Source organism: Amaranthus tricolor, chromosome 12, assembly GCF_026212465.1.
Source record: "Amaranthus tricolor cultivar Red isolate AtriRed21 chromosome 12, ASM2621246v1, whole genome shotgun sequence".
NCBI classification, from domain to species: domain Eukaryota; kingdom Viridiplantae; phylum Streptophyta; class Magnoliopsida; order Caryophyllales; family Amaranthaceae; genus Amaranthus; species Amaranthus tricolor.
The window spans coordinates 13,120,775-13,136,153 of NC_080058.1; the positions used below are offsets into that span (position 1 = coordinate 13,120,775).

Below are 15,379 nucleotides of genomic sequence, written 5' to 3' on the forward strand. Positions count from 1 at the left end.
AAAATATTGCAAAATACAAAAAGTCGAAACCAATACAAAATAAGCATATGTGAGGCGAAGTTAACAGTGCACAAATAGGTAAGAAACAAGTTGGACTCGAGAAGAGGAAAAATAAATCTTTAAATTAAGGGGACAATGCTTTCATGCATCACAAGAACCTCTTACCTACCATTTACTAATTCACTCACCTCCAAATCTTTCAAATATGAATTTGTCAATCGTCACTGAAACGTTAAATTTGCAATATTTCCATTTATGATTTGGTGCCCATTTTTCCACACACTAACAGAAATATTCCTTTACCCTTTTTTATTACAACTCCTTATCACTCTAAGTTTCTCACTTCGCCATAATCAACACAACACTGAAATTTTATTTTTTTTATTTGTTGATAAGGAAAAACTTCCACTGATGCAGAAATATGTCACACATTAATGGGATGATGAATCCCAAGAAGCAAATAAAGATAGCTACAATATTATATTCGAATCACTTCTATATAATTATCAAGAGAGCAATGTTTAAATAATCCATGTGCCTTACCCCAAAGTGACACCAAAAAGACCACCTTCTCCTAGCACCTCTACATTGAAGAAGTCAATCATCGAAAATTCTCCTATTCTTTTCTAACCATATAGACCATAGAATGTTAAAGGAAAAAAGCACCCACATCTTCTTAAGATCATTATGCCTTCCCAAACCACAATGATTAATCAAAAGAAAAACTCCAATCCTTCTCGTAGCACAACCCATTCTTTACCCCTGATCTTAAACAACCTTTGTCATAGTTCTCTTGCTATCTTGTAATGGAGAAGATAATGATCTCACAACATAAAATACACCAATAAGGATTTAATGCCTCAAAAGTTCTCCTTAACATAAGGTTATCCATCGTGTTCAACTTTCCTTTGGCTACGAGCTATGATACCCGAATCGCGAAACGAAGCCCCATTTTACGATTGGGAACGCCCGTCCCGAATCACGAGTCAAACGTGACCCAGATCGCTATCAATTCCGTTATGTTCAATTGGAACACTTATAGAGTGAAACTTATTGTTCTTAGCTGAGAAACTGAGGAAAAAAAAAGAAGCTTACCATTGCTTTAACGGAGAAAAGAAAAAAAAACGGAAGAAGATGAATAGATGCGCCACCTAAAATTAGGTTTAAAAATGTACACTTTTGTTGGGATGGACAAGACACATAGTAGTTTTAATTAATTAAAAATAAAAGAGGTAAAGAAGAGGGCCCACTACTTTACAATACTTTATTGTGCTTTTTACTATATTAAATTAAACTTGTACTACTACTTTTTATTTGACTGGTAGTTATTATTATAACTTTTAATCAAAAACAAAACACACTTGTCTTTTAACCCTTTTTCTCTTTTTAATGTATTACTATGATTTTGTATTTTGCTTTAACCTTTTTTTTACTTTTGTTGTTGCTTTTCCTTTTTTTTTTACTGTTAGTATTTCAATTGTATTATTTTTTTTATTTTCAATTTTTAAAATCTAATTATTTAGAGTAAATTATAATACTAAAAATATTCATTATTTCGGAGCCACCTTGGATAGCATCCCGCGTACCCGTTCCCGTCTCACGTCCCCAACCTTACGGCGTTCCGGGGCATAGGCTACGAACCACAAAAAATAAGCGCAAGAGATCTATGGGGACCTTAGCTTTCTAAATTCATTTAGCCAAAGGAAAGAAAGAGATATATGGGAATGGAAAACCAAGTTTGCATAAAAAGAAGCACAAGCGAAGGATTTTGATGAGTCAAGGATCCAAATTATTGAATCAGATTCAACTATCGGATTAAAATTTTGAAGAATATCTAATAGCTCAACCTCTGACTGCAAATCCCTCTCTAATGGTTCATGCCTAAAGGATAAGTTCCAGGCAATTTGATTGTTGACTCCCTCCAACGAATAAAATTCCATTATCAGAGAGTTGTGTTTTGATGAAAGATGATATAATCTAAGAAAAATTTCTTTAATAGAGTGTGCCCCAAATATCTTTCCTTTGTTTTGAAAATTGGTGAATATTATTGTAGAAATTAAAGGGACATCAAATGACCTCTCCGGTATCAGCAAAACCCATAAGGAAAAATTCATTGTAGCCAAAGGATGTAGGGAACCCTTTAATACAAGCAGACCAACACCATAAGTGGACTAGCCACTGAAGACACCTAAATCAAACACCACAAAGTACAGGCACAAAACACTTAGACCTATAAGGCAATACACCTGAAAGAGCCACAAGCGGCTTACAAAAAACATCAACACAATTAGTTCTAACATTAACAACCAAATGTTCTGGAAAAGGCCCAATATACACAACTAGGCCTCAAACAGCACCAAGAAGACATCTAAACCTATGGAAGCCCTAACCCTAGCACAACAGCCCCGCCATCTTGGATGCCCACCATACACCATCACGCCTACCATCAGATTCACCGTCCAAAGCAATCCTTAGCCACCGACCAAACCAGCAGGACTGCTCAACCGAAGTTTATCAAGGCAACGCATTGTCGTTGAGCAACAAACTACCACCAAGAAGCCGTATCCCCCCAACTACACGCGCCCTGCACACCTACCCCACCGAACCAAACAAAGAGCAGTGAGAACACATAACCAAATCAAACCCTGACAACCTAAAGAGAGGGCGTCCAACACCATCAGATCCTTACCAAGTGGGAGTGGCTGACACCACCAAGCCCATAACGAGGAGGCAATCAACACTATCAGAACCTCAAACACCAGATGTTAATGGATAATAAGGCGGATATCTCCACAACCACTTTCCTAATGACACCATATTTTTGCCCTCAAATTCCTTACAGCCAGTCCCCCTTGGTTAATAGGAAGCTTAATTTTATCCCAGCCGATCAAATGGCCCCTTTTTTAACCTCTCATTAATTCCGAAAGAGAATCCCTCATCATCCTTTACAAGCTTTCGACTTGGGTCTTATATAGGGACAAAAAATAGATAGGAATATTGCTCAAACATGATTTAACAATTGAAATCCTCTCTCTAAAAGAAAGCATCACCTTTTCCACCCATCAAATATCCTCGACACTTTCTCAATCATCGGGGCCCAAAAAACCTTAGAATGAGAACTGATGCCAATCAAAAGTCCTACGTATTCAATAGGAAATGCTGCAACTTGGTAGCCTGTCTATTAATCTCAAACTCCCCCACTTTAGTCCCTTTAACGAAAGCATTTTGTTCTATGGAAATCATCTCTGAGATGACAGTGCTTAATCTTTTCCCCAATACTGATATCAGAGATACTCCTCGAATCTTCCTTCTTTGGAATTAGATGAATGAAGTTCAAATTCATGCTTTGACTTATCTCCATGATTTCGTAAAACTCCATAAAAAATCTCATTACATTAACCCATCCCCAACATCTTTTAAAGAACTCCATAACCTAGTGATTTATCTCCCTCCAACTCAAACACTGCAGCATGGATTTCCTCAAGCTTGAACGGTCTTTCTTTCTAGCCCTGTCACACTATCTTGACAAATTAGGACCCATTCTAACCCCTCAAAAAAAGGTCTACATTAATCTTCTGAAAATAACCACTTGTAATAGCTTGAAATTTCTTTCTGAATGTGATCATCCTTTGGCACAGAATTATACTCGATCTTTATTTCCCAAATTGAATTTCTACTCCTGCCATTGACAAAGTGACAAAACTGAAGAATAGCTTAGAGTTTGCATCCCCTTTCGTTGCTTATCGTAAATTTAGCCTTTGTTGTCTCCCCTTTTACATCGTATTTTTATGTACCAATTAATCTCTCCAACTTTCCCTTTCTAATATCTCATCCCGGCTCAACATGTTTTACATCTCTTGAATATCCATTTTGTCCACCTTTTCCTTTAAGGCTTGTAGCTTCTATCTTAGATCCCCAAATACTTCTTCGTTCCAAATTTTTAGTCGTTTTGAGGCGCCCCATGATTTTATATCCCTCCTATCCCCCTTCTTAAAATTCTTCCCACTATTTTCCCCCTGTTTTTTGAATTTTTAGATGCTCAAGCACATGCTTTGAATCCGAAAAAAGTAGGTCCCCACTTTAAATCTTTGTATTCTAATAGGATGGGAAAATGATCAGACGTTACTCTCAATGTCAATGATAAGAAAGTTCTGGAAATGTTCAAGTCCACCCATATCGTGCTAATAATCTATCAATCCTAGTATCCTAATTGTTATGTCTCGGTCACCAGAAACCGACCATGTAAAACCCCATTTTCAACAAGATAATCGAACAATTTGAACTCCCTTATCACTTCATCAAAATGGTATCAGACTAATCGTTATTTGTGTACCCTTTATCTTTTCTGAAGCATTTCTTGTAACACTGAAATTTGCACCCTTTATCCGTCTAGGAGAACAAGGACCCCATAAATTAATCAACTCATCAAAAAACAGATGTCTCCCCTAGGCTTTACAAAAATCCATTCCTTGTAAGTTCCAAGAGGCGAAAATAGAAAAAGACCCCATCAATATTTCTTTAATTGTCGCCAATCTGGATCCCATATGATCCTAATCCCTTCTAAAGCGTCTACTGCTTGCAAACAGTCTCTATCTTTCTTCCCATATAGTTCTGATATCAAGAGTTGTCACCTTGTTTAATTTTATTTCTTGCAACATAACTAAGTTTGGTCTCAACCTTTTAAGTAAACTCCTATATCTTTTTCCTTTTCTCTCATCTTCTACAACCCCCTTACAGTCCACGAAATCATTTTCATCTATCTATTCTACAACACCCTCCCCTCTTGTTCCTCGATGCACCATAATTGATTGATTGAACAAGACAACATTGAAATTTCAAACAAAAAAATTGGTTTTAGTTTGTAGTTTTCTATTGCAGTAAGCTCAAAATTCTTTACAATACGGGATGCAGGCGTGTTTTTAATCTTTAACCCTTGCTTATGTACCTCAGGTATTCAATGCTAGCCAACATAGGCGAAGCCACACCGGGGGCCGGTGGAGGCTCGACCCCCCTTGCCGAAAATGCGACTCTTTGTAATTTTGGCTTTGGCCCCCCGTTACTAATATATTATATAATTTAAGCGGTGCATAATTGTAATAAAAATTACTATAGGTCAATGATTGGGATAACATATTTGTAATCTAAGGTTAATGGATCAAACCCAAATTTGAACTACATTTTTTAGTATACTAATAAATTTAATTAATACTAATGTCATTACTATTTATCTTTCATAATTTCACATTCATCCTTTTTTAGTATGTGTGCTTATATTTTTGTTATCTTAATTTAAATAGTGTTTTTTTAAAACTTAGAAGGCAAATATATTGTCAAAAACACTTGGTTTTTTTTAAAAGGGGTAATTATAGGAAAGCTTCAACTATAATTGTTATATATAATTTTTGCTACGATTCAAGTTCATTTCAGTCTATATGATTAATTTTCATAGTTTAACTAGTTTATATATAATAAATAATTTGCTAGTATATTGACAATTTGGCCCCCCTTACTCGAAATCCTAGCTTCGCCCCTGCTAGCCAATCATAGTCCATAGTTTTCTGCCTGTTCATGCTATAGCTAAAGTGAGCATTAAGAAAGGAAAAATGTAAGAGATAACCATATTTCCATGATTTTTGTTGAATTCCATCTTGCAAGTGACTAAGTCCCATAATTTTGCCAAAAGTTTGCACTCCAAATTTCAAACAAAAGTTAAAAAGGTTGCTACCGCCTATGATTGCTAATCGTACCCTTAATCAACCTTAAAACAAAATTAACTTCGATACTTCCCTTGAAATCCCATATGGAAACCAACAAGCTTCCCTTCACCTTTCCTCATCTTTCTTCTCTTCTTAGAAAATAGATAAACACTTAAAAGATCATATAAATTTTGAAAATACTAGATATATCGCCCAATGGAGCAAGAAAGGATGATAGAAATGTACAAGTTAGTTGTAATTGTAACTGTAAAGGCTTGAGAAGCAGTGCATCACACAAACATGCTTGATAAAATCAAAACTGAAAATAGACAAAGATGATACGTAAATCTGAAGAAAGAAGAAAAATACCTGAAGCCATAAGTGTTGCAGAAGCCTAAAGATAATAGTGTCGAGCTTACTAACATATAAAGAATCTCTTTGCACATGTAGTTCATCACTTGATGATGTCAAAGATAGTTCATCTCTCTTCGTAGACGAATGACTTACAAAAAGACTTTCCAAAAGTATAATTAACTGAGATACTGATTGCTTCACAGTTCGTGAAGGAGAAGACATCAAGTTGATCATGGGAAAAAGGAACAAAGACACTTCACTTCGCGTACATGCAACTCCAGCCACGATATTCCCTACAAGAGAAAGGCCATTTAAGAAATTGATTGAAAAGTACCCGAGACACTTGTCACTCGGTCATGGATAGGACACTTAGACACAAATTTAATTCAAATTCTTGGTATTTTTATATTAAATAGCCAAGTTTGACACTTGGATACGTATCCAAATCAGCATGGGTGAAGTCAAAGTAACATGGCACCTGGAACTTGTAAACGAAAAAAAAGGCACTATAGAAGGGAAATTTATTGAAAATTTATGTTTATAGGTCGAGCAATAGTTTCACTCCACATGGGGGTTGGCGCATCCTACTTTCAATGTCTTTAGTATTTACTAAGAAAAACTATATTTAACTTTTGTTAGAGTCATAAATCATGCCATGGTACTCAACTTAACATTTGTGGTCAATCCACCTGTAGCCCATCAAGTTTTTAGCAAGCACCTTATCAAGGAATAGAACTATATATAAAAAAAAAAAGGAATTTTAATTTATATCAATCAACAAAGTAGAAAACTAGTCTTGGAAAAAGGTGCCAAAGTAATAAACAATACTCCCACGATTACGTTTTCAATATAATATCCTTATACCAATTTTAGCTTTTATGTTCGAGAAACTCTTCAATAAAAGGTTAAAGTGGGCTCATAAGGAAAATTAACAGCCACGTCAACGCATTGCGACAGTATTGTAAAGGTATTTAAGTTATCGAGACAAATGTATAGGCCATGACAACCGCGAAATCACAGGGAGAAAGTGGTCTCACGAGTTCGTTTGCGACTTCAACTATAACCGTAGTGTGTTCAAAAAAATAAACATATATCAAACAAGTTGAAGTAGGTTAGGGCCTATGTTTAAAGCCTATAAATATTTCACGTGGATGGACAGATCAATAATAAAAGTACAAACACATGATATGAAACTTCAGCTTGATTTATGAAAGATGAAAATATCCACATCTACATTATCAATATCAATTCCAGAGTGTAAAATAGTACAAACATGTATTTTGTTTTTAAAATTTTAATTAAGCATCTTATGTGCCATGTATGCTTGACTCACACACAACCTTGTGCTAGATTCTGACCATATTCCAATAAGTGGGCCTTACATGTTACACAATGACCAAGTGTTTTGTTGATAAAATTAAGCTATTAATACTAATAATGAAGTTACACTATAAAACGCTGAAAATAAATAATAGGATCAAGCATTTGAGAAGGAAGCTAAAAAGCTAGAAATACAATATTGGATTATCTAATCCATAGAAGCGCAAAACGCAGATCACTATATCGATTGTCGGATGGAAATGTTCTAACAAAATCGAACGGAAACGCGACTTTGAACGCCGATGGGAGCGATCCGGTTTGTTAAAGTGGAGGACTCACAACCACCCAAATTAGGTTTCCAAAGAAGAGAAAAAGAACAAAGGAGAGAAAAAAAGGAAATGGAAAACTTAATATACAATTTGATGTAATCTTCATATTTCAATTTTTCTTGTTATTTACTTGTATTTATCTTTCTTTTCTCCATGACTTTCTTTTTCACATAGCTCTTCACATGACTTTCTTTGCCAATTTTTTTGATTCTTTTTCTCTCTTCAACAGTTGGGTTATGAGTATGCGACTTTTTGAATTTTTTTCTGTCTTATATTTTATAGTATAATTCAAAAAGGAAAGTGCTCTTTACTTTTCAGTCCTGGAAATCGATGCAGCCTTGGAAACTTTACAGCTTTTGCTTTTTGTGGTCCTACTTTCAAGATATTGAGGATAACTTTGACTACTCCTTAAAGTCCCATTGAATTTAAAGTAAGAGTACTTGTTCTTCTACTACTTTGTTTCTATGTTTCTTATTTTCCGAACCTACTTTTTTTCCTTTTTCCCGTACTGTTTGTTTACCTTTTTGCATTTTCTCATTTTTATTTTCAAAAATCTTTTTAATATTTTCTTTTCACTCTTTCTTTTACTATTTTAATTAAGTGAAATATAACATTTGTCGTTTCTTATGTTTTCGAAACTCTAAATTAACATATTTATTCCATTTTCGTTTCTCGTATTGTATCAAATTTCGTTTCTAGTAACATTGGTTTGATCCTTGAACCCTCCCTTCAGGCTTACTCTATAATTATGTATACAGTATATTCCTTTCCTTTCACTTGTTCTCCAAGTTTGTTCTCAAATAAACTCTTGTATAATTTCTATTATATCACCATTCACCATAAAATTTATTCACTGCATTATTCCTTCTATTCTCCTGTTGCAAAACAACCAACTGTGTGATTCCCATCAAGCTCCTTGCAAGGTCAATATGCAGCAACATACCAAGTGCACTTAAGTTTCCCTTAATTTTCTATCGTTTTAACCTCGCATTTACTCCTTATAAAATTGAGCTAAAAATCTAACTTCATCAGCCCATTTTTCAAGATTGACTTCTTTTCAGTCATCCAATCTATAGCAATACTAAGATTGAGTTTCAGAACCAAAGCTCATGAAATCATGATCTTAACCCAAATTGCGACAACTAGTTGGCGCAGTAGAACTTCCATTGACAGACGATTGCTCTTGGTGGTGATTCATATGTGGATTTGCAAAATGCATTTACTCACATTCAAAGTGAAGATATATAAGTGATAACTTAAATATTCGACTTTATCCCTACTAAACAATAAATTTGCCACAAACTCCGACATCCAGGATGGACAATTGTCAATGAAATTCAATGTGGGTAAAATCTAGAAATAGGTTTTTGCATGTTCACAGAAACCTGGTGGGTTTAGAGCAAGATAACCAGAAAAAATTACCATGGGGCTCACATGCTGAAAACTCTGCCAAATTTGCTCAAGGCATTGGTTAGCCTAACATTATAAAAAACAATAAGGTGGTTGCTTGGATAATAACAATGTGATTGTACACAAAAGAGGATACTTAAAAGATTGATACGAATAGTTCTATAAAGAAAAAAAGGAATAATTTGTTGATTTCATATGGAGAGGCACTACAAAGGAGGCACAATCATCATTTAAAAATATGTAGCAAACTATAATGAAGAGAAAGATAAAATATTCTCACCATCTTGAATCCTCCATTTAAGAATGAATGCCATAAACTCAAGGGCATATAATTTTTCACCTTCAAGTTTCAATTGGGCGATAAGAACAAAGAGAGACGATATAAGAGAGGAAAGTTGAGGGGCATAGTGCAATTTAAGCTCATTCTGGAAACACAAAACTCGTCTTGATAGTACAAGAACTGGCCTGCATTCAATACTACGCTTTTCAAACTCCAAGCACAATGTGAGAAGAGCATCCGATAGTTTCACCCCAATCATTTGAGCTTCAGTTACCATCTATAAATACAACTTAAATATTAGAAAACCAAACAAAAATAAAGAACTTCTCTCATGAATAAATTGCAAACAAACATCAATAAATATTACTAGTATTACTCTCTGTATAGAAATCATTTTAAAATTAGGACAAATGGAACACAATGAAGTGAAACTAAAAGTTCTTAATAATTAATAAAGAATTGAAGAAGCAGCAATGCTTCTCCACTCCCTTCCTCACTCACCACTTTCTAGTTGCTTGCCACCTCCCAACTCTCAGTTTTAGCTAATGGAAATTAAGGCACATAACTATTGTATGGATGTCAAATAAATAATCTATAATTTCTCCTTGCTCCCACCAAAACCCTTATCGTATGCTTCCTCTGCATCTTTTACTTGCACCCAACGACAATTGCACAAGTATTAAGGTAGTGCATATTATTTAGGATTATATCAATATTTTCCTTGCTTACAATAGGATAAGGAGCTAATGGTGGGGCATTAAAATAGATAAATAAAAGCTCATATGTAAAAATTATGATTAGTTTTGTTTAATAGTTGAGAAAATATCAATATTGCCCTTGTTTAAGGTTTATATGGTAGGCCACACAAATGAAGTGAAATGGGCAATAAAGTAATTTTTACCATAAAGTGAAAGGTGCAAGTAAAAGAGAACTGTCAAATAAGAAAAATGGTGCAAGTAAAAAACTGAAGGAAGTATAAAACAGAGTGTGCATGGTAAAATGTTGGAGGTAGGATGCACCAACACACATCTTTTTTTACCACTTTTTATTTTCCCTATTTTCTTTTCTTTTTTTTAGTTAACTAGCTACAGTAACAAACAAAACAATATAATTAACTTAAGTAATGACACTCCTGAAGCATGATTCCCTTGCAAATTTGAAATTAGAAGTCGAATATTTTTTTAATTAGAAAAAGTCCTCCAATAAGCTAGTTTAAAGAGGTGAGACAAAAGAAGAAATGAAACATACTGATCCTGTCTTCACCAAGTATTGCAAAACTACGATATATGCATCAACCATAACCTCGGCGAAAAAAAGTACTTTCCCAATATCCTGCACAAATAAAACATGCAAAAGAAATTTTGGTTACAATTCTTTCAAAATACGAGATCGATAAATTTAACTCCAATGTCATTAAATGGCTCCCACCTACGCAAACTTTGAGAAGTTCAAATGTATGTCAACTTATCCTTGTTAGTGATAAAAAAGAGATCAAGTGCATCAAACGTTATTAATGTTACAAGAAATTCAAGCTCTATCGGACTTACCTCCATATCTCTAAGAACAAAACAACATAGACAACAAATCAGCATCTCAAAAAGTGGACTTAATCCATTAACCAAGGAGCAACAAAGAGATGTCAATGAAGATATGACAAGACTCAAAAATGACGACAACGAAGAATCGGAAGAACATGTTCTCACAACGGAAAACATCAATAATGGCCTCAAGTAGTTACAAACTTCACTAATCCCACGTTGCTTGCCATGTAACACAAATGATACAACTTGTTGCACAAGTTCAGATTGAGTCTCTGAACGACATGATAAAACCTGAAAAAGAATACACTTCACAAGTCAAGATCTTGAAAATTTCAACAAAATAAAATAAATTTTCGATAACATAAGTTCACAAAATCTGTGGCAAATCTTGACAAATTTAGTAAAGGGGAGCCAAAGTATTCTAACAACATGTTTTGTGCTCATCAAATGGATAACTTTTCAAACGTGGTTAATCAGGATTTAAAACCTTTTCACCTAGTCTTATTTCATCTTCTTTTCCAATTGGATACTTCCATAATATTTGATCAAATAATTACTTTACTTTACTTTATCAATAATTACTTTACTTTATCATTGCAAAATTACTAATTTTTAGTTGAGTTCAATAAATCTTCTTCTTGACTAGATTTATTTTATAAATTATTTTAAAGTCACTTGTAGTATTTATTCTTGCTTGCATATTTTTCAAGTATATTTACATGGTAGCATCGAATTTTCATGAAACACGATTGGTAACATTTTGTAAGATTTTTCCACATGGTAGCATTCAATTTATGCACTATCTAACTGACGTAGCATTATCAGTTAAATTCTTGCCTATTTTCGTTTAAATAACCATTTTGACGTTTCTACTCTAACTAAGTGTTGGTTGTTGTGTTTATAATTTGCCCTAAATCATTTTTATGCAGCAATACAGCTAGCTTTCTTCCCTAAATGATTTTTTCAACCATTTTCACCATCTTCAAGCACCATATTCTTCCCTGACATTAGCGATGCCCAGATCTTCAATTAACACACTAGTGAATGCGACAGAGGTATTAGTGCTTGAAATGCATCTTAAATGTAATGTGTATAAATGCTTTTGAACTTTATAATCCTAGTGAATTAAATCAAGTGAACATTATGGCTTATGTAACAGTATGTTAAGACTAGCCGGACCCGAGAAAAATGGTCCCTTAATTATGTATGTAGTAAAAAAGAGACAAGTGTGTTGATCGGTGTGGATAATGACGAAGAATTGAATGAAGATGATTTGCACGTGGAAGAAATAGTGGAGGATGAGGAAGCAGAGGTAATAAACATTTCCTTAAATTCAGTAGTAAGTATTACAAACCCAAAGACAATGAAAATATTGGATAAGGTGGGAAAACATGAATTGATAGTAATGATTGATCCAAGAGCAACAAAAAATTTTATATCCACACTAGTCGTACAACGTTTTGGGATTCAATGTGAAGACTGTGATAAACCAGGAGTTTTACTCGGCAATGGTGAAGAAATCGTGGGTAAGCGGGTCTGTCGAAATGTCGAACTTGTGACTCAGGGGCTGACTTTGATTCAAGATTTTCTTTCATTAGATTTGGGAAATTCTGACTTGATTCTTGGTGTGCAACGATTGGAAACTATGGGTCCGGTAACAACTAATTGGAAGACAGACCATGAAGTTCGATTGGCACGGACAGAAAGTAATGTTGATTGGAGACCCGTCTTAAAAACGTTCAAAAATTTCATTAAAGACCATGCTTAAGGTGTTAAAAAGGGAAGGTGGAGGCATTTTAGTGGAGTTTAATGGGATCAAAAATTGTGTCAGTGAAGCAATAGTACCGTCTGATTTGCAAGATTTATTTGCTTACTATACTGATTTGTTCCAACAACAACTGCAATTGCCTCCACATAGAGTACAAGATCACGCCATCACCCTTAAAGAAAAACCCGATCCCATCAACGTGAGTCCTTATCGGTATCCTTATAGTCAGAAGAATGAGATAGAAAGATCAGTGCATGATATGTTAAAAGCAGGAATCATACAACCCTCTGTGAGCCCGTTTTCTAAACCTGTCATCTTAGTTAAAAAGAAGGATGAGTCTTGGAGGTTCTGCGTCGACTATAGGGCCTTCAAAAAGGCAATGGTTCATGATAGATGAACTATTGGGTGAGCTTCATGGAGCAACAACGTTTACCAAGTTGGACCATAAATCCGGACATCATCAGATTAGAATGAAGGCACAAGACGTACACAAAACTACTTTCAGAACTCACGAGGGACACTATGAGTTCCTTGTCATGCCTTTTGGGTTGACGAATGCTCCATTTACGTTCCAGACATTAATGAATAAAATATTTCAGTCATACCTCCAGAAATTTGTATTAGTATTTTTTGACGATATACTTATATAAAGTAAAGGGAAGACCGAACACAGAGCTCATGTGGAACAAGCCTTCCAATGCCTTCGACGGCATAAACTAGTGGTTAACGGGGGAATATGTGAATTTGCGGTAAATAGGGTTTCCTATTTGGGTCACATAATTTCGACGTCCGGTGTATCGATGGATGAAGAAAAAATAGCAACAATGAAGACATGGCCAACTCCAAAGAGCCTTAAAGAATTGAGGGAATTCTTAGGACTAACGGCGTACTATCGGAGGTTCGTAAACGGATATGCACAATTGACAAGAGTCCTTACAAACTAACTCAAGATAGACTCCTTCGCTTGAAATGACGAAGCAGATGACATTTTTCAGCATCTTAAGACAGTCATGACTCAAGCGCCCGTTTTAGCTATGCCCAATTTTCAGAAGACATTTATGCTAAAGACCGATGCTTCCCAATATGGATTAGGGGTTGTTCTAATGCAACATAAACATCCGATTGCATATTATAGTAATACTCTAGGCAAACGAGCTAGCAACAAACCTATCTATGAGAAGGAACTTATGGCTATAGTATTTGCGGTTCTAAAGTGAAAGCATTACTTACTTGGGCGGCGGTTCAAAGTGACAATTGATCAACAAAGTTTAAAACATTTTTAAGAGCAACGAGAGGTCAATGGGGATTATCAAAAATGGTTAATTAAGCTGATAGGGTTCGACTTTGCTATCCAGTACAATCCGGGACGAAGCAACCAAGTGGCAGATTCATTATCACGGGTTCATCAAGGGGTTATGGCGTTGGGCGCATTGTTGAGTTCTAATGGCATAGATTGGTAATTATTGCAAGAAAAAGTCAAAAAGGGTACTACTTTAGTTTGGATTCATGAGGCTGTTTTGAAAGGAGAGCAGGTTCCTATCAGTTTCACCATTGATCATGGCAGGTTACTCTATAAAGAGAGATACGTTTTAGCTCGATCATCTCCCTTCATTCCAGTCTTGCTTCGAGAGTATCATGACTCACTTTTGGGAGGTCATGCGGGAGAATTAAAAACTCATCTATGTTTGGCTGCCGAGTGGTATTGGGAAGGTATTCGACGGCAAGTTACCAACTATGTCCGAGAATTTCAAAAATGCCAAAGAGCCAAAGCTTAGAATCAAAGTCCGGCAGGGTTGCTACAAAATCTTCCAATTCCAGCTAAGTATGGGAGCATGTCACCATGGATATCATAGAAGGTTTGCCATTATCCAAAGGGGTTGATACTGTTTTGGTGGTCATTGATCGATTGACAAAGTTTGGGCGTTATATAGCACTTCGACATCCTTACACAACTCTTAAAGTGGCGGCCAAATTTGTGAAGGAAGTAGTAGGATTGCATGGGTTTTCGACGTCTATTGTTTCTAATAGAGACAAGGTTTTCATGAGTATCTTTTGGAGGGAAAAGTTTCGGCTGCAACAAACTCATTTACTAAGAAGCACTGCGTTACATCCGCAAACAGACGGCCAATCTGAGATCGTGAATAAGATGGTGGAAACTTACCTACATTGCTTTGCTAATGAACCAAAGAAATGGGCAAAGTGGTTACATAGGGCCGAGTTTAGCTACAACATGTCTCTTCACCTTTCCATTAAAATGTCTCCTTTTCAAGCTCTATATGGGAGAGTACCACCCCATGTGGTTGGAATCGGGCATAGTCAAATGACTGTAGATTCCTTGGAGCACTTGTTACAAGAACGTGATGCATGTTAGATTAGCTACAATTCAATATAGCAAAGGCTCAACAAAGAATGAAATATTATGCCGATATGAAACGAAAGGATGTGTCTTACGAAGAAGGAGAGTGGGTGTATCTAAAGGTCCAACCTCATAGACAAAAAACGTGGGCTAGTTGCATTAATGAAAAGCTAAGCTTGCGTTTTTATGGACCTTATAAGATCTTGCAAAAGGTTGGACGAGTGGCATACAAGTTAGAGCTTCCTAAGGATTGTCAAATCCACCCAGTATTCCATGTATCTCAGTTGAAAAAGGTAGAAGGAATAGACGAAACAGCAACTGCACC

General features: G+C 35.5%; 1 protein-coding gene across 2 annotated transcripts in view; it reads right to left on the reverse strand.

The window, feature by feature from the left end:
* Positions 1 to 15,379, reverse strand: part of LOC130797220 (protein RST1) — a 32,009-nt gene that overhangs the window by 14,956 nt on the left and 1,674 nt on the right. For both annotated transcript variants that reach the window (XM_057659717.1, XM_057659718.1), the window contains exons 2-5: positions 10,937 to 11,221; positions 10,638 to 10,721; positions 9,390 to 9,666; positions 6,066 to 6,343 (exon numbers count right to left, since the gene is read on the reverse strand). In XM_057659717.1, the coding sequence (XP_057515700.1) occupies positions 6,066 to 6,343; positions 9,390 to 9,666; positions 10,638 to 10,721; positions 10,937 to 11,221 (924 nt within the window). The remainder of the gene's footprint in view (positions 1 to 6,065; positions 6,344 to 9,389; positions 9,667 to 10,637; positions 10,722 to 10,936; positions 11,222 to 15,379) is intronic.